This window comes from Herpailurus yagouaroundi, unplaced genomic scaffold (assembly GCF_014898765.1).
Source record: "Herpailurus yagouaroundi ecotype Mexico unplaced genomic scaffold, PumYag 161, whole genome shotgun sequence".
NCBI lineage: Eukaryota > Metazoa > Chordata > Mammalia > Carnivora > Felidae > Herpailurus > Herpailurus yagouaroundi.
The window spans coordinates 20325498-20349821 of NW_024412402.1; the positions used below are offsets into that span (position 1 = coordinate 20325498).

Genomic DNA, 24324 nt, shown 5'->3' on the forward strand with positions numbered 1-24324 from the left:
AGGGATGAATATCATTTCTTACCGAGAATACTGCTAATTGTCCTCACCTTTGATCTCCCCTGCTCCCCTTCCCACCACTACAAAATACAAAGCTTATCAGGTGACACTATCAAAAATCCATCAAGAGCTCCCATGAGTCAGCACTGCTGCAGAGCATTTAGTCTTGCAATTTTATCTAGTTTTATACAGAGGCTCTCATCTCATAAAATTCTAGAAGGACTGCAAGAAAGGCCTGAGAGCAACCATCTCAGAACTGAAGAAACACTTTTAGTGGAAGTTTTCTCCATGTGCCCCAGCCAAATGGGGCAGAGGCAGAATGCACCACTTCATAAGGCAGAGATGTGAATTCTACACAGAGGTATATTAAAACTAACATGATCAGGAGCGCCTAGGTGGCTCAGTCAGTTGAACATCCGACTTTGGCTCAGGTCATGATCTCACAGCTCATGAGTTCGAGCCCCGCATCAGGCTCTGTGCTGACAGCTCAGAGCCTGGAGCCTGCTTCGGATTCTGTGCCTCCCTCTCTCTCTGCCTCAACCCACCCGCATTCTGTCTCTTTCTCTCTCAAAAATAAATGCTAAAAAAATTTTTTTAAATAAAACTAACATGATCAACTTGCATAATCCTACTCTGGACTGAAATTCTCTATCACGTAGATGGAGAACAATACCAACTCCTTGTCTGAGAGGGTTTTCAGAATGAATTAAGACAATAACACATGGCAGAGCCTTGTAAAGAAAAGTGTCCTGGTCACTATTCTAAGAAACGCTAGTTCCATGAGTCTGAAATGGGATCCAGTTAATTCTGATGATCAGCCTGAACTGGGAACCACTGATCCATAGGATAAAGTCCAAACATATTTGCATATATCATGGCTTTCATCATCTAGGTTCTGTCTGAATTTATACTCTGATCTCAGTCATTACTCCTCCATGCCCTTTCTCTGCCTCCAGTTATGCTCAATTACTTACATTTATTCAGTTTATGAGACATTTGTTCCCTTTCTTGCCTCCATGATCTTTAACTGCTGCTTCTTTGGCTATGGAAAGTCACTCTTTTACTCTTCGCTGAAGTAAGCTCCTTTGTTTCCTCAGTTCTAACACTGCCTTCTAACCCAAATATTTCCTAAATGACCATAGGGAGTTAAATACTTGATCCTTTGGGATGGCAAAAATAAAAACTAAAAACAAACAAAGGCAGAAATAAAAGGAAAAACTTAGCATACAGTTGCAATTATTTTCTCTTTCATACACACATTTTTTAAAACTATGCAACACTTCAAATACCAGGAAAGTAAACAAAATAATTTATCACATACTCATGTCTCTATCACAGAGATTAAACAGATGTTGACTTTTTTGTTTCAAAGCTCTGGATGTTATTTTAAAGAACCAATTATTATAGATACAAAGCACCATTCTTTGTATCCCTTCTAAAAGTAAAGACAGGAGTTGATGTGTATTGTTATCATGCATAAATGCATTTTATACCTTTACCATATATGCATGTATACAGTACATTGTCCAAAACAAGGAACAAGATTTTACTTCCTTCTCTATGAACCTAATCACAAATTAAGTAATTTGCTTAAAGCCTCAATATGTGAGAGAACAGAAATTAAAACGCAGTCAAAAAAAAAATAAATTTTCATCTGAACAAGGTTTTACGTCCATCATCCATAGTATTTTAAATTTATCCATTCTATCTTCTGATTTGGATTAGGTCTAAAGTGTGTGTGTGTGTGTGTGTGTGTGTGTGTGTGTGTGTGTGTATGTGTGTGTGTGTGTGTGTGTTTTAAATATATATGGGGAGGGCACCTGGGTAGCTCAGTCGGTTATGCGACCGAATTTGGCTCAGGTCATGATCTAGTGGTTTGAGTTTGAGCCCCACATAGGGCTCTCCACTGTCAGCACAGATCCCTCTATGGAGGCACTGTCTCCCTTTCTCTGCCCCTCTCTCACTTGTGTTCACTTGCATGCACATGCTTTCTCTCTCGCTCTCTCAAAAATAAACATTAAAAAAATGTATATGGAGGTGCCTGGGTGGCTCAGTCGGTTGAGGGTCCAACTTCGGCTCAGATCATGATCTCACGGTTCGTGAGTTCCAGCCCCACATCGGGCTTGCTGCTGTCAGAATAGAGACTGCTTCCGATCTTCTGTCCCCCTCTTCCTCTGTCCCTCCCTGCTCATGCTCACTCTTTCTCGCTCCCTCCCAAAAATAAATAAAAACATCTAAAAAATAAAATAAAATAAAAATGTATATGAATACTTTAGGTACAGCACAACAAGGTCTAATTTGCCCAAGTGACCACACCTTATTTACATTACCTGCATAGATCCTAAAAATATATACCTGAAATAAAGAAATAGCTAAAAACTTGATTATAGGATCAGAATGTCCTAATTGTGAATCCTGGTTGTTTAAGAACTAAATGATGTAAATTAATGTAAAATGATTAGTAGAGTATCAGTTAACAGAAATGGCTCAGTACATGCTGGTGATTACTATTCTTTACTGATTTAGAGAACTTGTTCTCAGTCAAACATTTAGAATTAGAGAACAGAGTTTCCAAACAAAACCCCATCGTATTTAGCAGAACAAATGACTGGTCACCAAAAGCTCAGCAACTCAAAGGAAAAAGAACATTTTTACTGATTACTTTCAAGTACATCAGGTTTTCAACTAGAGAAGTTAATCCATCTTTAGAGGTCAAAGGTTGTTTTCCATACTGGCTGAATTTCTAGCTTTAATATTGGAAAGTAAATCTTAAATTTAATATCGTTATTTGAAGATAACCCATAGATCAGGTGACATTTTGTTTTTGTTTTGTTTTCCTGCTTTCTTTTAGAAAAAAATGTGACATCAGGATTTTAAGTCACTAGTACAAAGGCCAAGCAATCAATCAGGATCAACTTTAAACATGCGTATAGTCATCCCACTGTCTGGGAAGGAGAGAAATAAGCTGACAACTTGGTACATTCACATCTATTACTCCTTTCGAGCCAACAGACTATGGGAAGTGGTCAATATAAAGAAAATGTAGTCCTGCATTTGTTGTTACCTGGTGCTTTTAGAATAGAAATTGGCTCTGCTTTTAATCCCGTTTTCATTAAGCATTTCTCACTAAATGAAGAATATTCTGACATAATTGTAAGGTATTAGAGACTGAGTATCTGCATCTCCCCAAAATTTGTATGTGGAAACCAAAGCCTCCAATATGATGGCATTAGGAAATGGAGCCTTTGGGAAATAATTAGATGAGATGAGGTCATGAGGGTGGAACCCTCATGAATGAGATTAGTGCCCTTACAGGAGCCCTAAGAGAGCTTGCTTCTCCTTCTCTTTGCTCTGCTACATGAAGTTATAAGAAGCTAGCTGTTTGCAATCTGAGAAACGGCTCTCACCAGAACTTTGCCATTCTGACCTCCTGATCTCAGACTTCCAGCTTCCAGAACTGTTGGAAATAAATTTGTATTGTTTATAAGGTACCCAGTTTATGGTACTTTGTGAAAGCACCCCAAACTAAGACATAAGGTAACATTTGGCCCTTGGCATATCACTTTCCCCTTGGCATACAAAACAGATTTCTAGATCAACATGACTGTGAAACACAGAAGGAAGAGAGAAGAAAGAAAACAATGAGGAAAGCAGTAATCAGTAATGCAGGATTTAAATTTAAACTACTATGGGCTACCTTAGGTGGTAGACCTTAGGTAACTTCTAAACCTCAGTTTACTCATCTATAAAATGGGGAAGTTAACAGTACCTGGAAGTTGAAAGATTAAATGAAATAATGCATGTGAGTTACTGAGCACACTGCCTGCCAATCATTCATTGAACATTCTTATCACTACTGACGTTTTTGTCACTGGTATAGCGGTCTGGCCCAGAAATACCTTCTGAATGTTGTATTAGCCATACACTTGTCATGCATGGGGTATAACAGACAAATAGTTTGGTTGAAACTGTTAACATGCATGGACGATATTAACGATACCTTCACTAACCTAGACTGATTTTGGAAAAGCTGTTAAATCGTGCAAATTGATAGAATTGGGAAGTTCCCAGGTTAAAAGCTCAATAATTGAAAACAAGAGTGTTTATGTGCTGCTGAAGCGAGCACAAAAAACAGGATTGTAATAACAGGATGTAATAATTTATCTAAGTCTATGCTCCAATTTCTTATACTTCTTTAGAATAAATTCCTGGGTCACCTGGGTGGCTCAGTGGGTTGAGTGTCAGACTTCAGCTCAGGTCATGATATCATGACTACTGAGTTTGAGTCCCACCTTGGGATCTGTGTTGACAGCTCTCGGTGCCTGCTTTGGATTCTGCCCCTCACCGTTCAATGCTCTCTCTCTCTCTCTCTCTCTCTTGCTCTCAAAAAGAAACATTAAAATTCTTTTAGAAGAATAAATTCCTAAAAATTGTGACATCATCTAAACCTAAGTAAGTGCAGAGTATACTGAATCTCTCTGCACTATTTTTGCAAATTTTTATAATACTAAATTTATTTTTAATTTAAAAAGCTAAAATACATACACAATTTCTAAAAATGGAAAGGTTGTACCAATTTTTACTGTTTGCGCCTATTTTACTGCATCTACACTAATATTTATTTATAAAAGCATTTAAATTTTCCAAAAGGTGAAAATGATATCTTTATTCTTTTAGGAATTATCTATTTACATCTTTGACAATTTTTCTACTAAAATATAGTGTATACTCATAATTATCGCTTATCAAACTTATCAAACCCTATTACACTGAATGTCTAGCCAAAGTATTTCATGTAACTATTAGCCCTTTGAAAGCTTAACACTTTTACTCAAATAGTTTGTTAGTCAGAAATTTCCTTGGTCTCTCAAAAAATTAAAAATAGAACTACCCTGTAACCCAGCAATTTCACTACTAGGTATTTTTCCAAAGGATACAAAAATGCTGATTCAAAGGAGCCCATGCACCCCAATATTTACAGCAGCACTATCAACAATAGCCAAATTATGGGAAGAGCCCAAATGTCCATCAACTGATGAATGGATAAAGAAGATGTGATACACACAAACACACACACACACACACACACACACACACACACACACACACAGGAATATTACTCGGTGATCAAAAAGAATGAAATCATGCCAGGTGCCAACAATGTGGATGCAACTAGAGGGTATTATGCTAAACGAAGTAAGTCAGTCAGAGAAAGACAAATATGACATCACTTTATTCATATGTGGAATTTGAGAAACTCAACAGATGAACATAGGGGAGAGGAAGGAAAAATAAGATAAAAAGAGAAAGGAAGGCAAACCATAACAGATTCTTAAATACAGAGAGCATACTGAGGGTTGCTGGATGCGTTTTGGGTGGGGGGATGGACTACATGGGTGATAGGCACTGGGGAGGGCATCTGTTGGGATGAGCACTGGGGTGTTGTATGTGGGTGATGGGTCACTGGATTCTACTGAAATCATTGTACTGTATGTTAACTGACTTGGATTTAAATAAAACTTAAAATTTTTTTTAAAAAGGAAAGAAATTTCCTTGAATGCATTCTGAAGTGATATATTAAGTGGATTAATACACTAAAATACTAATTTTTTGTTTAAAAAAAGTGGAAAAGAAGTTAGTAGGTCCTTCTTACTTAAGACTTCTTCCTATAGAAGTATAGTAAAACCTTGGTTTGTGAGCAGAATTCATTCCAGAAACATGCTTGCAATCCAAAGCACTTGCACATCAAAGAGAATTTCAAGAACCACTGTCTCAGTTTGATCATGTGACATCTGGCATCATGTACTACTCATATTGCCAGAAACTGCTTGTTTATCAAGTTAAAATTTATTAGAAACGTTTGCTCGTCTTGGAGAACACTTGCAGAACAAGTTACTCACAATCCAAGGTTTTATGTATTTAAAATATATTTTTTAAAGAGGCATTTAAAAATATATTGTTTTGTGTCTTACATTTGGTAGTTGCAGGAGATTTTTAGACAATTCTTTTATACTGTTTACCTAGATGATCATGTCATCTGTGTACAAAGGCTGTTTAATTTCTTCCTTTCCCATTTGTATATCTTTTATTTCCTTTTCTTGCCTTAATGGCATTAGCTAGGAATTCCAGCACAGTGTTGAAAAGCAGTGGAAAGAGGGGACGTCCTTACCTTGTTCCTGATCTTATTTACAGAATGAGTTTCTCACTATTACAGTTATAGATTTTTTATAGATACTCTTTATCAAATTGAGGACATTTCCCACTAATCTTAGTTTACTGAGAATTTTTAATCATGAATGATTAAATTTAATGACCAAAATAGCAGAATACAAAGTTAATATACAAAAGCCAATTGCTTTCCAGCGCACCAACAATGATTAAGTTCAATTTGAAATTAAAAGCACAATAGTATTTGTATCAGCACATCCCCCCAAAAAAGAAAGAAATACAAATCTAAAAAAACATGGGGATGCCTGGGTGCCTCAGTCAGTTGAGCGCCCAACTTCAGCTCAGGTCATGACCTCATGGTTCATGAATTCAAGCCCCGCATCAGGCTCTGTGCTGACAACTCAGAGCCTAGAGCCTGCTTCAGATACTGTGTCTCCCTCTCTCTCTGTCTCTCCCCCACTCAAAAGTCTCTCTCTCTCTCTCTCTTTCTCTCTCTCTCTGAAAAATAAACATTAAAAGAATTTTTTTAACTATGTACAAGATCTGTATGAGGAAACCTACAATATTCTGGTAAAGGTAAACAACTAAAAAAATTTGAGAGATATACCATGTTCCTGGATAGAAGGGTCAATATATGGTCAAGGTATCAATTCTTCCAAACTTGATCTATAGATTCACAATGCTATGCCAATCAAAAGCAAAGCAAGTTATTTTTTATTTTAAAGTTATAGAGAGAGGTAAAAGAGTAGAACAGCTAAGACAATATTAAAGGAGAAGAACAAAGTTGGGAGACTGACACCAAGTGACTTAAAGACATACCATAAAGCTATAATCATCAATACAGTGTGGTATTGGCAAAAAAAAAATTAACAAATACATCAATGAAACAGAACAGAGAGCCCAGAAATAGACCCACATAAATACTGTCAATTGATCTCTGACAAAAGAGAAAAGTCAACACAGTGGATTTAAAAAAAATTCTTTTCAACAAATAGTGCTGGAAGAATTGGCAAAATCCACAGTCAAAAATATAAATCTAGATACAGACCTTACAGCTTTCAAAAAATTACTCAAAATGGATCACAGACCTTAATGTAAAATGCAAAATGATAAAACTCATAGAAGGTAACACAGGAGAAAATACAAATCATCTTGGGTTTGGTGATAAACTTTTTTAGATACATTAGGGTCACTATCCATGAAAGAACTGATGAGCTGGACTTCACTGAAATTAAAATTTTCTGCTGTGTCAAGACACTATCAATAAAATGAAAAGACAAGTAATAGATTTGGGTGAAAATACTGGCAAAAGATTTATTTGATAAAAGACTGTTATCCAAAATATACAAAGAACTCTTAAAAATCAACAATAAGAAAACAAACAGCTGATTTAAAAAGTCCAAAGACCTAAGCAGACACCTCACCAAAAAGATATGCAAATAATAGATAAGTATATGAAAAAATGCTCCACATAATACGTCATCAAGGAAATGCAAATTAAAACGAGATAACACCACACACCTATTAGAATGGCAAAAACCCAGAACAAAATGCTGACAAAGATGTGAAATAATAGGATATGTCTTCCATTGCTAGTAGGAATACAAAATGGTAAACACACTTTGGAAGACAACTTGTCAGTTTCTGATAAAACTAAAGATACCTTACCACAGGTTCCAGCAATTAGACTCCTTGGTGTTCATCCAAATGAGCTAAAAAGTTATGTCCACACAAAAGCCTGTACATGCATGCTCATAGTAGCTTTATTCATAAATGTTGAAACTTAGGGGTGCCTGGGTGGCTCAGTCGGTTAAGGGTACCACTTTGACTCACATCATCATCTCATGATTTATGAGTTTGAGCCCCGCATCAAGCTCTGTGCTGAGCTCAGAACCTGGAGCCTGCTTCAGATTCTGTGTCTCCCTCTCTCTCTGCCCCTCCCCTGCTTGTGCTCTGTGTCTGTCTCTCAAAAAAAAAAAAAAATTTTTTTTTTAAATGCTGAAACTTGGAAGCAATCAAGATATCCTTCAGCTGGTGAGTGTATATATAAACTGTGATACATCCAGAAAATTCAGTATTAATCAGCACTAAAAAAAAAAAAAATAAGAAAGAAAGAAACTATCAAGCCATTAGAAGACATGGAGGAAATTTAAATGCACACTACTAAGTGAAAGAAGCCAAGCTGAAAAGTCTATGTACTGTATAACTCGAACTATATGACATTTTGAAAAAGGCAAAACTACAGAGACAGTAAAAATATTTGTGGTTGCCACTGGTTAGGGAGAAGTGAGAAATAAACAGAGCACAGAATTTTTAGGGCAGTGAAATAATTCTGTATGATACCTTAATGGTGGGTACATATAATTATAAATTTGTCCAAACCCACAGAACATACAACACCATGACTGAACCCTTGCTGACAAAGCTATGTCAGTGTAGGTTCATCACTGTCACAAATGTATCATGTTGGGGAAAGACATCCATAGTGGAGTCGGGCATGTGTGGGGATAAAACATATGCAGGAACCTCATACTTTCTACTCAAGTTTGCTGTGAACCTAAAACTAATCTAAAAAATCAACTATATTAACTGTTAAAAATAAATCATGTTTTCTTCCATCCAAACAGTCTTACTCAAGGAAATAAATATCAACCAACCACATAAATGCAAATGAGCCTAAAAATGGTGAGGGACTGGATTTCAAAATTCATTTCCCCATATATCAGTGAACTGATTTCTTTCAATTTTTTTAAAAATGTTCTTGTGCCAGCAAAAAATCTGTCCTTTTATACAGAATGTCATTCACCAAATGAAAACCTTAATTTGCAAATCATCTGAAACTTAGGTTCAGTGAGAAAATTCTAAAAATAGTAAAATACCTACCGTTCTGGCAGAAATTCACCCAATTTCTAAAAGTAAATAAAGTACAACTGACCCTTGAACAACATGAGAAGGGGCACTGATTCCCCTTCACAGTCGAAAATCCACATATAAGTTTGCTTCTCCAAAACATAACTGCTAACAGCTTACTCTTGACTGGAAACCTTGCCAATAATATAAACAGGCAACAAAGATATTTTTATGTTATATTATGTACTATTCTTATAATAAAGTAAGATAGAGAAAAAATGTATTATTAAGAAAATCATAAAGAAGAGAAATACATTTACAGTAATGTACTCTATTTAGCGAAAAACATCTGTGTATAAGTGGAACCATGCTACTCAAACCAATGTTGTTCAAGGTTCAACTACAAATGATCAGAATAACTTAGAAATTGACTTCTTTTATAAATATATCAACACAAAAACAATACAAAAAACTCCTTATGGGGCACCTGGGTGGCTCAGCTGATTAAGCATCCGACTCTTGATTTCAGCTCAGGTTTGTGGGTTCAAGCCCCATGTTGGGCTTAGGATTCTCTCTCTCTCTCTCTGCCCCTCTCCCACTCATATTCACTCTTTCTCTTTCTCTCTCTCTCCCTCTTCCTCTCTCTCCCTCACTGTCTAAAATAAATAAAAACTTTAAAAAAATAAAATAGAAGTAAAAAACAGAAAAGAAATAAAAAATGGAATGAAAGCTAGCATAATCAGAACACAGGAATGGGCACACTGTCATGAGATGATATGAAAGAGGTAGCAAGGTCCTGGTCAGGTGGGGCCCTCACAGTCCTTGATTAGCAGTTTGGGCTCAGTTTAAACACAGTGAAAATCTATTGGAGTGTTAACCACGAAGGCAACATGTTTCAAATCACATTTTACATCACTCCAGCAGTTACATGCTAGATGCAATTTGATGCAAATACAAATGCTAATCACAACATCCCAACAAGATAAAGCTTGGTAATAACAGAGTTGGTAAAAGACAAATTCTAGATACATTTGCTGTTCTTTCGGAGAACAGTCCTCACCCATGTCCTTGGAAATTCCTTTACCATGGGAAAGTTAACTGAAAAAGAATGAACAAATTCTCTCTTTAATGGTATGATGAATTTCAGTGAAAAGAGAATGACCTGATTTAAATCTCAGCTGGGCCTTATCCTAGATATAGAAATTTACATAAGTTACTTAAACCTATCAGCAATTTTTACTCACCTATAAAATGAAAATAGTTAACATCTACATTTCACAGAAGAGTTACAGGTTGGGATGTTTACAATCTCTACACGTTTTGTTCATACACAGATGCTCTACAAATGTGAATAGTCAACCCCACCCCTTAGTAACAGCATTTTTTAAAAGGACTAAGTGGAGGAGATACTTAATACCAAGGAATGCATTTCTGATGGTGGAATTTCAAGCAGGGTAGCAGGAGATATTTTGAGGCAGGAAAGCATTCCCCTAAAACCAACTGTTTACCCCACCTACCAGGACATAAAGGAGCCTTCAGAGTATTATAAATATTTATGAAAAAGTTGATCCTCAGAAAAAATAAAGTATTATATACTGATGAATTCTCGTTAAAATACAAAGGTGGTTAATATACTCCAAATACAATGAAATGATTGATTTTAATTGGTCTAAAGCTTACAATCAAACAATAAAATAGTAAATACTTTATTAAGTACTTTATAAAGCAGCAATTTTTTACACTAACAAACCTATACTCACAGAACAGAAAAATCCTGAAGGATTTTCACTGGAGTACATGTTAGAATAAATTCTTGAAACAGCTAGGTTTAAATTTGCCATTTTAAAAGTAACACTTAAAAACTGAGAGGCACCTGGGTGGATCAGTCGGTTAAGCATCCAACTCTTGATTTCATTGCAAGTCATGATCTCACAGGTTTGTGAGTTCAAGTCCCACATTGGGCTCCTTGCACTGACAGTGCAGAGACTGCTTGGGATTCTCTCTCTCTCCTCCCTCTCTGCCCCTCCCACACATATACTCTCTCTCAAAATAAATAAATAAACTTAAATAAGTAAGTAAGTAAATGCTGATGTTCACTTACTTGCTAAAGAATAAAACAATTGAATATAGAGTGGTACTGAGACATATTACCATTGACATTATACTCATAAATGATTTATTCCACATAGTGGGGTTCAATTACTGTGAGTGCTTATCTCATTTTGGGCTTTTTAAAGTTAGTGAATGTTCAACACTTAAGACAGTAAAGGTTTTTCTAGTATCTTCTGACATATAACAATTTTTTAGAATTTCTATTAATTTTTATTAAATTCAAAGTAAACACATTATGTTTTCTGAAAAGTAGGGGACAGGCAGAGGAAAAATTAGTATGATTTTCAGAAAAGATAAAGTATTACCATTCAGATTCAATATTATGACACAAGAGTGTTTTTTCATCCACACAAGCTAATCTGTTTGTTCTACACAATACATTTTTTCAGTTTGTTTACTTAGGAACAGAATAAAACGATAATGGAGGGAACATCTGAAAAACAATATGCCTATATTGGTTAAGACAACTTACTCTAAATTTTTTTTAATGTTTATTTAGTTTTGAGACAGAGAGAGAGAGAGAGAGAGAGAGACAGAGCGTGAGTGGGGGAGGGGCAGAGAGAGAGGGAGACACAAAACCAACCATCTGTGTCAGCACAGAGCCTGATACGGGGCTCAGACCCATCAACCATGAGATCGTGACCTGAGCTGAAGTCAGACACTTAACTGACTGAGCCACCTAGGCACCCCAAGACAACTTATTCTAAATCGGGATTAGTATGAGAGGCAGGGAGTTGGGGGCTTGGGCAGGGCATTAAAGATCTATTTTCCAAGCATCTGAGAGAGTCACTTTATTTGTTTTTTAATGTTTATTTTATTTTTGAGGGAGAGCAAGTGAAGGAGGGGCAGAGAGAGAGGGAGAACGAGGATCCGAAGTCAGCACAGAGCCCGATGTGGGGCTTGATCTCATGAACTGCGAGATCATGACCTGAGCTGAAGTTGAATGCTCAACCGACTAAACCATCCAGGTGCCTCAAGAGAATATCACTTTAAAAATGCTTAATATTCTCCTCAGACACAACAATGTGGCTAAATGAGAGCTGTCTGACAGGTATCTGTTCCAGGACCATGTTATACTAGATTTTAATATTGTAACAAGCACTCGGACTATATAATGACTTGTCATTGTAACCAGATGGCCTGGACTACTTCCCACAGAGGCTCTAAATTTGAGGTTTCCACTTAAAGAGCCTCTGAAGACTTCCTCGATCTGAAAGAAAATGGTCATCCAGGTCCAGGAAGTAAAGAGAGCCCCAAACAAGCTGAATTCAGAGAGAACCACACCAAGACACATAATTTAAATGTCAAAAATTAAAGATAAAGAGCAACAAGAGAACCAAGAGAAAAGCCAGTAGTAAGTATAGGGACCACCCATAAGACTATCAGCTGATTTTTCAGCAGTAAGTTTTCAGGCCAGAAGGAATACGCATGATATATTTAAACTGCTGAAAGGAGAAAACCTACAACCAAGAACAGTCTACCAGCAAATTTTTCATTCACAATTGAAGGAAATATAAAGTTTCCCAGACAAGCAAAATTTTAAATTTTCACCACTAAACTGGCATTTTAAGAGAGTTAAAAGGATTTCTTTAAGCATAAAAGAAAGGGCCATACCTAAAGTAAGAAAATTATGAAAGACAAATTTCACTGGTAAAAGCTAACATGTAGTAAAGGTGGTCGATCAACCACTCACAAAGCTGGTATGAAGATTAAAAGACAAATGTAGTAAAATCAACAATATCTACAATAACTAGTTAAGGGACACATTGAGTAAAAAGCTGTAAAATATGAATTCAAATACATAAAAACATGGGGATGAGGAGTAAAAATGTAGTATGTTCAGAATGTGTTCTAACCTAAGAGACCATAAACTTAAAACAGACTACTATATGCAAAGAGTGTTACATATGACTTCATACTGACCACAAAAATCTATACTAGATACATAAAAAATAAATAGAAAGGAATCCAAACATAACATTAAATAAAGTCATCAAGTTATGAGGTAAGAGAACAAGAAGAGAAGACATACAAAAACAATTAGAAAACGATGAACAAAATGGCAATGAGACAAAACTACCCATAATTGCTTTAAATGTAAATGGACTAAATGCTCCAGTCAAAAGACAATAGGCAACTTAAATGGATAAAAATATAAGACCCATCTACATGCTGCCTACAAGAGATTCACTTCAAACATAAAGATACATACCGACTGAAAGTAAAAAGATGAAAAATGGAATACTCTATGCAAATGTAGCAAAAAGAAAGCTGGAGTAGCAATACACCTATCAGACAAAATAGACTTTAAGACAAAGATTATGAGAAGAGACAAAGAAAAACATTACATAATGATAGACATCAATCCAACAAGATAATGTAACAATTAAATATCTCTATACTCAACACAGAAGCCCCTAAATATATAAGGCGAATATTAACAGACAAAAAGCAAAAAAACAGACAGTAATATAGCCAATAGCAGGAGACTTTAACACCCCATTTACATCAGTGGATACAGTGTCCAGGCAGAAAAATCAATAAGGAAACAGTGACCTGAAACAGTGTTTAAGACAAACCTGACATACATATATGTACAGAACATTACCAAAACAGCATAATACACATTCTTTTCTTTTTCTTTTTAAAATTTTTTCCTTTTTAATGTTTATTTATTTTTGAGACAGAGAGAGACAGAGCATGAACGGGGGAGGGTCAGAGAGAGAGGGAGACACAGAATCTGAAACAGGCTCCAGGCTCTGAGCAGTCAGCACAGAGCCTGACGCAGGGCTCGAACTCACGGACCGCGAGATCATGACCTGAGACGAAGTCGGACGCTCAACCAACTGAGCCACCCAGGCGCCCCATACACATTCTTTTCAAGTGCACATGCAACATTTTCCTTGACATATCACATGTTAGGCCACAAGACAAGTCTCAATAAATTTTAAAAGACTGATATCATATCAAGCACCTTTTCCCACAACAACAGTATGAAACCAGAAATCAATTACAAGGCAAAAACTAGAAAAAACACAATCATTTGGAGCCTAAATAACCAACTGGTCAATAAAGAAATCAAAATAGAAATAAAAAAAGTATCTGGACAAAAATGAAAATGGAAACACAACAGTTCAAAATCTTAAGGGAATAGCAAAAGCAGTCCCAAGAGGGAAAGTTAGAACAATACAGGCCTCCCTCAAGAAAAAAGAAAAATCTCTAACAATCTAAACTTACACCCACAGAAATTGGAAAAAGAAGAAGAAACAAAACCAAAGTTAGTAGGAGACACAAAATAATAAAGATCAGAGCAGATAAATGAAGTAAAAACTAAAAAACATCAGAAAAGATCAATGAAACTGAGAGTTGATAAACCTTTAGGCAGTGGTGCCTGGCTGGCTTAGTCAGTGGAGCTTGTGACTCTTGATCTTGGAGTTGTGAGTTTGAGCCCCACAATGGATGTAGAGACTATTTAAAAAATAAAATCTGTAAAAAAACAAACATATTTAGGCAGACTAATCAAGGAAAAAAAAGAAGGGAGTCAAGTAAATAAAATCAGAAATGAAGAGAACTTACAACTCACATCCCAGATATACAAAAAGTTATTAGACTACTACAATTACACATCAACAAATTAGACAACCTACAAAAAACAGATAAATCCCTAAAAACATAAAATCTTCTAGGACTTGATCAAGAAGAAAAAGAACATCTGAACAGACCAAGTACTAGTAATACAATTCAATCCGTAATGAAAAACCTCCCAACAAACAAAAGTCTAGGGCCAGATGGCTTCACAGGTGAAACTGGAGAAAAAAAAAAGTAAAGAAAACTGAATACCTAGTGTGCTTAATCTATTCCAAATAACTGAAGAGGAAAGACTCCTTCCAAATTCATTCTATGAACTAGCATTACTCTGATATCAACACCAGACAAAGACACTACAAAGAAAGAAAACTGCAGACCAATATCCCTAATGAATGGAACTATAAAAATCCTCAACAAAATATTAGAAGAATAAATTCAACAGTACAAGGATCACACATCATGGTCAAGTGGGATTTGACAGGGATGCAGAGATGGTTCAATATCCACAAATCAATCAAAATGATACACCACATTAACAAAATGAAGAATAAAAAAAACACATCATTTCAATAGATGCAGAAAAAGCATTTGATAAAATTCGACATCCACTCATGATAAAAACTCTCAACAAAGTGGTAATAGAGGAAGCATACCTCAACATAATAAAGGTCATATGTAACAGATAGAATCATATCAATGACAAAAAGCTGAAGGCTTTGCCTCTAGGATCAGGAACATGTCAAGGATGAGGTCTCACCACTTTTATTCAACAAAGTACTGGAAGTCTTTGCTATAACAATCAGATATGAAAAGGAAGTAAAAGGAATGTAAACTGGTAAGGAAGAAGTAAAAACTGTCACTATTTGCAGATAACATGACACTATATATAGAAAACCCTGAAGACTTCACAGAAAAACTCTATCAGAACTAATGAATGAGTTCAGTAAAGTTGCAGATACAAAATTAATATAATTAATATTAGATAATATAATGAATTTGATAATTAATATAATTAATATAAGAAATCTGTTGCATTTCCATATACTAATAACAAACAGAAAGAAATTAAGAAAAAAATCTCACTAGCAATTGCATTAAAAATAATAAAATACCTAGAAATAAATTTAACCAAGGAGGTGAAACTCCTAAACTCTGAAAACTGTAAGACATTAATGAAAGAAAGATGGCAAAAATAAATGTAAAGATATACCATGCTCATGACTAGATTTAAAATTGTTTCACGGTCTATACTACTCAAAGCAATCTATAGATTCAATGTAATCCCTATCAAAACACCAACAGTACTTTTCATAGAACTAGAACCCTATCAAAACACCAACAGTACTTTTCATAGAACGAGAACAAAAAAATTCTAACATTTGTATGCAACCTCAGAAGATCCAGACAAAACAATCTTGAGGAAGAAGAACAAAGCTGGAGGTATCATGCTCCTAGATTTCAAACTACACCTTTAAGCTACAGTAATCAAAACAGTATAGTACTGGCACAAAAAGAGACACATAGATCAACAGAACAGAGTAGACAGCCCAGAAATAAACTCATGCTTATATGGTCAATTAACCTATGACAAAGGAGGCAAAATATACAATGGTCTCTTCAGTAAATGGTGTTTGGAAAATTGGAGAGCTACATGCAAAAGAATGAAACTGAACCACTTCCTTACACCATATATGAAAACAAACTCAAAATAGATTCAAGACCTGGGGTGCCTGGGTGGCTCAGTAAGTTAAGTGTCTGACTTCAGCTCAGGTCACGATCGCACAATTCATGAGTTCGAGCCCCACCACAGGCTCTGTACTGACCACTCAGAGCCTGGACCCTACTTCAGATTCTTGCCTCCCTCTCTCTCTGCCCCACCCCCACTCATGCTCTGTCTCTTTCTCTCTCTCAGATAAATGTTACAAAAAAAATTTTTAATGGATTCAAAACCTAAATGTAAGACCTGAAACCATAAAGCTTCCCAAAGAAAACACAGACAATAAACTCTTTGACATTGGTCTTAGCAATATTATTTTTTGGATTTGTCTCAAGCAAGGGCAACAAAAACAAATATAAAAAATTGAGACTACATCAAACTAAAAAGCCTTTTTTTTTCTTTTTGCCCAGAGAAGGAAACCATCAACAAAATGAAAAGGCAACCTCCTAAACGGGAGAAGATATTTACAAGTGATATATCAAATTATATATATATATATATATATATACACACACACACACACACACACACACACACACACACACAAAGAACTCAAATAACCAAACACACACACACAGAAAAACAATCTTATTTTAAAAATGGGCACAAGACCTGAACAGACATTTTTCCAAAGAAAATGGAAGAAAATGACCATACGGATGATCATGAGACATATGAAAAAATGTTCAACATTGCTAATCACAGGAAAATGCAACTCAAAACCACAATGAGATGTTACTCCCACCTGTCAGAAGGGATAGTATCAAAAAGACAAGAAATAACAATTGTTGGCACAAGGATATAGAGAAAAGGAAACCCTTATGTACTGTTGGTGGGCATGTAAATTGGTGCAAACACTAAAAAAAAACAGTGTAGAGGTTCCTCAAAAATTTAAAAACAGAAATACCCTATGATGCAGCAATTCCTCTTCGGGCTATTTACCCCCCCAAAAAACACAAAACACTCATTCAAAGAGATAATGTATGCACTACTGTGTTCACTGCAGCATCATTTACTATAGATGTGATAAGGAAACAACCTAAGTGTCAACTGAAAAGTGAATGAATAAAGAAGTTATGGAATATAGGTATATGGAATATTACTCATCCATTAAAAAAAGAATGGGGTCTTGTCATTTGTGACAACACAGACAGATGTTGAGGGGGTCATGCTAACTGGAATAAGTCAGACACAGGAAGACAAACACCTTATCATTTAATTTATATGTGGACTCTAAAAAACAAAACAAATGAACAAACAACAAAACAGAAACAAACTCATAAATACAAAGAAGAAACTGGCTGCCAGAGGGGAGAAGGGTGGGGGATGCATGAAATAGGTGAAGGGGATTAAGAGATATAAAATTCTAGTTATAAAATAACTAAGAGGGATGTAAAGTACATCATAAAGAACAGAGTCAATAATATTGTAATAACTATGTATGGTAACAGATGGTAAGTATACATATCATGGTGAACATTTTGTACCACATATAAATGTCAAATCACTATGTTGGTACACCTAAAACAATATAACACTGTATGTCAACTATACTTCAGTATATTAATTAATGAATGTTTACAGGGAGATTATAACCAACGGAGGAATGCTTTATAAATAATTACATAAAATTGTATTTATATCTCTGTATCCAATCCTAAAATATAACTATGGAAAACAAAGCAAGAATATACAAAAGTGTAAGCAGAGACTATATCAGGGTAGTAGTGTTACGGCAATTTTATTCTTTTTTCTCCATTTCCCATATTTTCCAAAATTTCTAAAAGTATTTTTATCCTAAAAACCCATAAATCCACACTTCTAAATGAGAAAAAAAAAGACACATATATATGTCCTAAAATATGTACATACGATCTCTCCACTGAAGTCATACAAAGAAACTTGACTGTCACTCTCAGTGCATTTCTGTAATTATTTACTACCATTTACAAAATGCTTGCAGATTTCAGAGTAGCTAACCAAGTATAAATCATATTAGACAACAACAGTAAAACAAACAAACAAACAAAAACACTAGCCTGAGGTTCAAATCCTGGTCTTTCTCTTTAATTTTATGACCCTGGGGAAGTTATTAACATTCCTGAGTCTTCATCATGTGTAAAATGAAACACAGACTATTTACCTCACACAGTTGTTGTAAGAATTAAATGTTGTACTGTATGTCGCAGTATCTGTGTACTTATATAAACACACAGATAATCAAAATGCCTACTGAATTTGGATCAATTCAGTATGAAAGACATGGTTTACATTTCTGAATTCACAATTTAACAAGAAATAAAAACTTGAAAGGCAAAGATGAAAGCACAATTAAAGTTTCAAAGATAAGACCTAAGAGAATCAGTATTATTTAACCTCCAAAAAGCTGAAAAAAAAAATCCACAGTTTTTTCAGAATTTTCACAGAAAATTGGCCATTTTCTAGGATAAAAGAACAGGAAAAGAGTGGGTTCAGATGAAAGACAAATACTTTGGTTAAATAAAAAGAATTCCAAGTTTACTTTAATTAAAAATTAGAACTTAGCAAAAATATGCAGTATGTGAAAAAGTGGTTTCTCGTACAGATTACATCAGCATGTAATGGTGATCATATCCTATGTGAAGACTAGGCAATCTCTTAAGTCTGTTCTAGATTGTAAATTCCACCGACATGCAGGAAAAACTGATCATCAGGAAACTGAAGTCCCTAGAAGTTAGTGCTAAGATTTTACAGAACTTAGGAAAGCCACATCAGTAATTTGGGGTTCAATTCCCTCACTGGCAAAAATGAGAGGGTTTGATTATGAGTCTTTATAATTTTAGTTATTAAAAATATATATGATTCTAATTTAATATGATTTATGGCCAACACATATGGCAAGAATACAGAAAGCAAGCCAGAAGGGGAGGGGGTGTGCATCAATGATTACTTACAGTGCTACAGAGAGGTACGATGGCATTATTATATTGCAGTAAATTACTACTTTGATGTAATGAATAGCGTACCAAGTAGTCTGAACTTTTTAAGCAGCTTGACAAGATACTTGCAACCAGGAAATAGTCTAAGTAGCTAGGTAACTAATTCACTAAGCATAATCAAGTGACAATTATACATTCTGGCATATGGTTCCAAAATACCATGCTTACCTTTTCAAGTTCACTTAAAAATATGGTACCAGTATTTATAACATTTTGATTTTCTTTTGAGAAAACTATTTGCATTGTCAGAACATATGAAAATTAATGGTGAGAAGGAAAGATGCTAAAAGATGTTAGGTCATAGAAGGATTAATAAATTTATTATTGACATGCCAATCATGTACTCTAGATAAAGAGGATATGATTTACACTAATGTGTGAGTAATGGTTCACCATAGAACATGTGAAACTTTCACTTAAAAATTAAGTCATGATTGGGGCGCCTGGGTGGCGCAGTCGGTTAAGCGTCCGACTTCAGCCAGGTCACGATCTCGCGGTCCGTGAGTTCGAGCCCCGCGTCGGGCTCTGGGCTGATGGCTCGGAGCCTGGAGCCTGTTTCTGATTCTGTGTCTCCCTCTCTCTCTGCCCCTCCCCCGTTCATGCTCTGTCTCTCTCTGTCCCAAAAATAAATAAACGTTGAAAAAAAAAAATTAAAAAAAAAGTAAAAAAAAAAAAATTAAGTCATGAAATAGAAGCATTTTTTGAAACATGACACAAAACAGTGATTCAGAGCTGCCTACTTCCTCAAAGGAACCAAGATGACACACAATAAAACATATTTAAACAATATGAAACTTTGGCCATCTTATTTCTATACAAGCTAAAGTCAATTTCCAATCTCATATTCTTACATCTATAAATAAAGCACTAAATTCTGAAAGGTTCTCAAAGTCACGAAGACTAAGAAGTCAGGGATTTCCCATATGAGATAAGCATTAGATTTTTCAAGATCATATAATTTTTAACTTCAGGTGAAGGAATAACACTTTTTGAGGAAAAAAAAACATAAATGCCCTTATCTAACTCTTTCCCAAAGAAAACTAAAAACTTTGCACAAAAGAAAGCCTCCCTCAAAAACACTTACTTTACAATTATGAACTTAAAACTAGACCTAAGGCTTAATGAATGTAAAGTAAATTAACAGGAACTAAACTACTTAGTTGACGGAGGAAATAATGCTACAATGACCCTTTTTAAATCTCATTAAGAGAAGTCACAGTAACTACACTCACAACAGTTTTATTTTTTAAATTAAAAAAAATTGAATGTTCATTTATTTTGAGAGACACACACACACACAGTGTGAGAATGGGGGAGGGGCAGAGAGAGAAGGAGACACAGAATCCAAAGCAGGCTCCAGGCTCTGAGCTGTCAGCACAGAGCCTGATGTGGGACTCAAACTCATGAACCATGAGATCATGATCCGAGCAGAGTCAGACACTTGACTGAGTCACCCAGGCACCCCCATCACAAAAGTTTCAATACTAAGAGTCAAGAAACAGTGCCCTTCTAAAACACCCCCACCCCCCATATACACCACATACACTACAGACACTATAGTGAAACGTACTGTCTTGGTTAGAAAAGTGAGCATCTCAGGCAGAACTTCATCTGCTCTTTTACTGTGATAGGGGACCAGTAGCTGATTCATTTAATCTAATTGTCAATAAACGATGTATTTCCTTTACTCTTACAAGAAGAGCTTTCAATTATGTCTGTAAATTAAGTATCTGTAAGACTGATTCTATTAATTGTTTCAACCCTGAGTACATGCAGAACTGCCAATATGACGGGGACAAAAAATAAAACAAAACATCTGTGTTGCCATCGTCACTGGTATTCATCCACAAACGTCTAAAACCTTAAAAACTTTCTAAAGATGCAGATAGAAGATATGCAAGTTACAATACTAAACTGTGCCCTCCATGTAATATTGTGCAAACACATTTATCTCTTTTTTAAAGGATACCATTTATTTTCTTAACAATAGTCATGCAGTGTCCAATTCCACTTCAGTATCACACAAGTATCTTTCTGCGAATTCTATTAGCCATTGAAAAAATGCACTAAAAGGAGCCTCTACATCCACAAAATTACCTGACAAGCAATGTGCACGAGGTAGACCAGCTCTTTAGATTCACAGCCGTTTTTCGTTACTTCATTCTGTTCTTCTGAAAGCGAAAGCTATGTCAAAAAAAAAAGGGGGGGGGCAGAAGAGAGGGAGAGTCGTGATTAATGACGAATAAACGAGGCATTCAGTAATACTTGAACCCTCACGTTAACTCGCTGTAAGACAGGCCTTTTAATGAAAATCTATTGCTTACAGAAGGCAAAATGAAGAATTCAGGATTTTTCAAAAACTACGTTTCTAAGAATTGTCTTTATAACTTAAATCTAAACTAGCACAACTGCATAACAGAAAGAAATAAAATACATTCATTCATGAGTAGGTCTTCACCTCCTTATTTAGCACATATGTGAAAGGAAGGCAGTAAGGCAGGCACTGAGAGACAGCATGCCCAAGTGGTTAGAGAGGGCTCAGGCTTTATTACACAGACTGGAAACTGACTTCCCAGAGAATAGTCCGGGCCTGCAGACACATGTCACTTCAGAATTATGTATGTCTGTACATTGGATTTTACTTCTTTTTAAACCAGCAGCTCAAATTTAGAAATGGGGTGGTTTCATAGGAAAAATACACATTTTGACTTCTTTGAAAAATCAGAAAATCTGAAATATTGGACCCATATTCTCATATGAGCAACAACCGGCTGGAACAGAAAAGTGACCAAACCCTTTAAAGGAGGCATGTATTCTCCAGAAGACTTTGCCACAGAATTAACTGCTCTTCATTTGTTCCCCAGTATTTAGGCTGAATGTTCACTGTCATTCATCATGCCACTTGCTTTATGACTTTTTTCACATACAACTCTCTTCTCACATTTATATTACGCTTACAAACTCTGCTCCAGAGACACACAGCCCTGAGTTCAAAAGTGTCACTAGCTAGCTGTACAATATTGAGCAACCCATATAATCTCACATCAGGAAAATGGGAATGAAATAATAATGCTTATTCTCAAGTTTGTGAGGATCAAATGAGATAATGCACAGAAAGTGTTCACCAAGATGCTTTCTGTGCATTATCTCATCATTATAGCTAATATTATAAAAATAAAATATGAAGACATAGTCTCTATTTTTGAAAGCAGGATCACTGAGGTATTAAAAAAAACATTCTGGTCTTAAGTAGAAGTTCGCAGGATAAGGATTATTTTCACACCAGTCAAAATAAGGCAGACTCACTACAAAATCATACTTTAAAAAAAGGATTAAGGGTGAGAAAAAACCTAAACGAACTAAGTTGTAGAAAGTGACAAGACATTCATGAGACAGAAGAGACTCATGGACGTGCTCAGACTCATGGACGTGCTCAGACTCATAGACATGCTCAGAAGCCTGGTAAAGATGCAGGAGGATAAAGGACCTGCATTAGACAGGGTTAAGCAGAAACCAGCCAAACCATGAAGACCGCATATGGACTAGAGTTTATGAACTAAAATTCCAACGAAAACCTTGTAACAGAGAGTCAAGGGGGGGGGGGGGGGGGGGGGGGGGGGGGGGGGGCAATGCACCAACAGCTCGGGCAAAAGCAGGAGGACAGAGACAGATAAACCAGGAGAACAGAGAGAGATGAACCTGTGCAGTGTGTGATGTCTCCCCGAGCACACGGCAGCTAACCAGTGTAGACAGGGACAGGGCAAGAAAGCGCAGAGGGCCCTCTGAGGCACTCAAGACTGAGACAGAGAATGAGCGCATGCTCTCCCTTAGGTCAGAAAACTGGTGGCTTAGCAGTAAAGCATAAATAGATCGTCAGATATCTCATCAATTTTCACTTTCCCCACAATGAAAAAAACACACAAGATTTCTAAACATCCAAACCATAAGGGAGAATATAAAACTTTAAAATGACAGCAACTACAGGGGCGCCTGGGTGGCTCAGTCGGTTAAACGTCTGACTCTTGATTTCAGCTCAGGTCATGATCTCACGATTCCTGGGATCGAGCCCCATGTTGGGCTCCACACTGACAGGACAGAGCCTGCTTGGGATTGTCTTTCTCCCTCTCTCTCTGCCCCTCGTCCACTCATGCTCACTCTCTCTCTCTGGAAATAAAATAAAAAAAATTAAAAATAAAAATAAATTAAAATGCCAGTAACTACAAAATAAGTAAAGACTAGAAATAAAATCAATCTTCCTAAACAGAACTGGGGGGAGGAGAGGGTCAGGAAGAAGAGAAGAAACTTCCCCCAAAAGGCAAAAAGATGGATGTGGAGGAACGAACAGCAAAGACAGATGGTCCAATGATGTCAGTAAAATGGCAGAGTAGGCAACTGCAAATCCCAGTCCCTTCACAGAAACATGAACAAACAAGCAAAAACTCTCCCAACCAACTTTCGCAGTATGCTAGAATACAGTAAAGGTTTACAATCACCATGAGAACGCTGAATCAAGAAAAAGCCAACTTAAAAACTCTGTGGCATTTTCACCCACCCTCGCTCCACTCCTCCCCATCTTGGCAGCACTCCTGTGGATAGCAGTCCTGGCCCCAAGTACGGGACCCCCTTTCCCTGGGTCCAGAAGGAGAGACATCATTGACAAACGACTGCATGTCCCTTCTAATCTGTCTGGCAGCCGCATGAAGAACCGACACACGGCACACATGTCTTTTTCACCTAACTTGGAACTCATTCAGGGATTTAAAAAAGCAGCGTTGCTAAGATGTTGTAAAATAAACTAAAAGTCTTCAGTCATATGAAGCAAAAGATTATAGTCAGCTTAAAGCCCAGGAGAAAGAGCTGAGGAGAGAGGCTCCTTGGGAAACGAGAGCACTCTAGAAACCCATGAACACATTC

At 36.2% G+C, this 24324-nt stretch overlaps 1 protein-coding gene across 5 annotated transcripts in view; it reads right to left on the minus strand.

The window, feature by feature from the left end:
• The window catches only part of ARHGAP32 (Rho GTPase activating protein 32), a 309577-nt gene that overhangs the window by 95774 nt on the left and 189479 nt on the right, over window positions 1-24324 (minus strand). For all 5 annotated transcript variants that reach the window (XM_040483524.1, XM_040483526.1, XM_040483527.1 and 2 more), the window contains one exon: window positions 21508-21594. In XM_040483524.1, the coding sequence (XP_040339458.1) occupies window positions 21508-21594 (87 nt within the window). The remainder of the gene's footprint in view (window positions 1-21507; window positions 21595-24324) is intronic.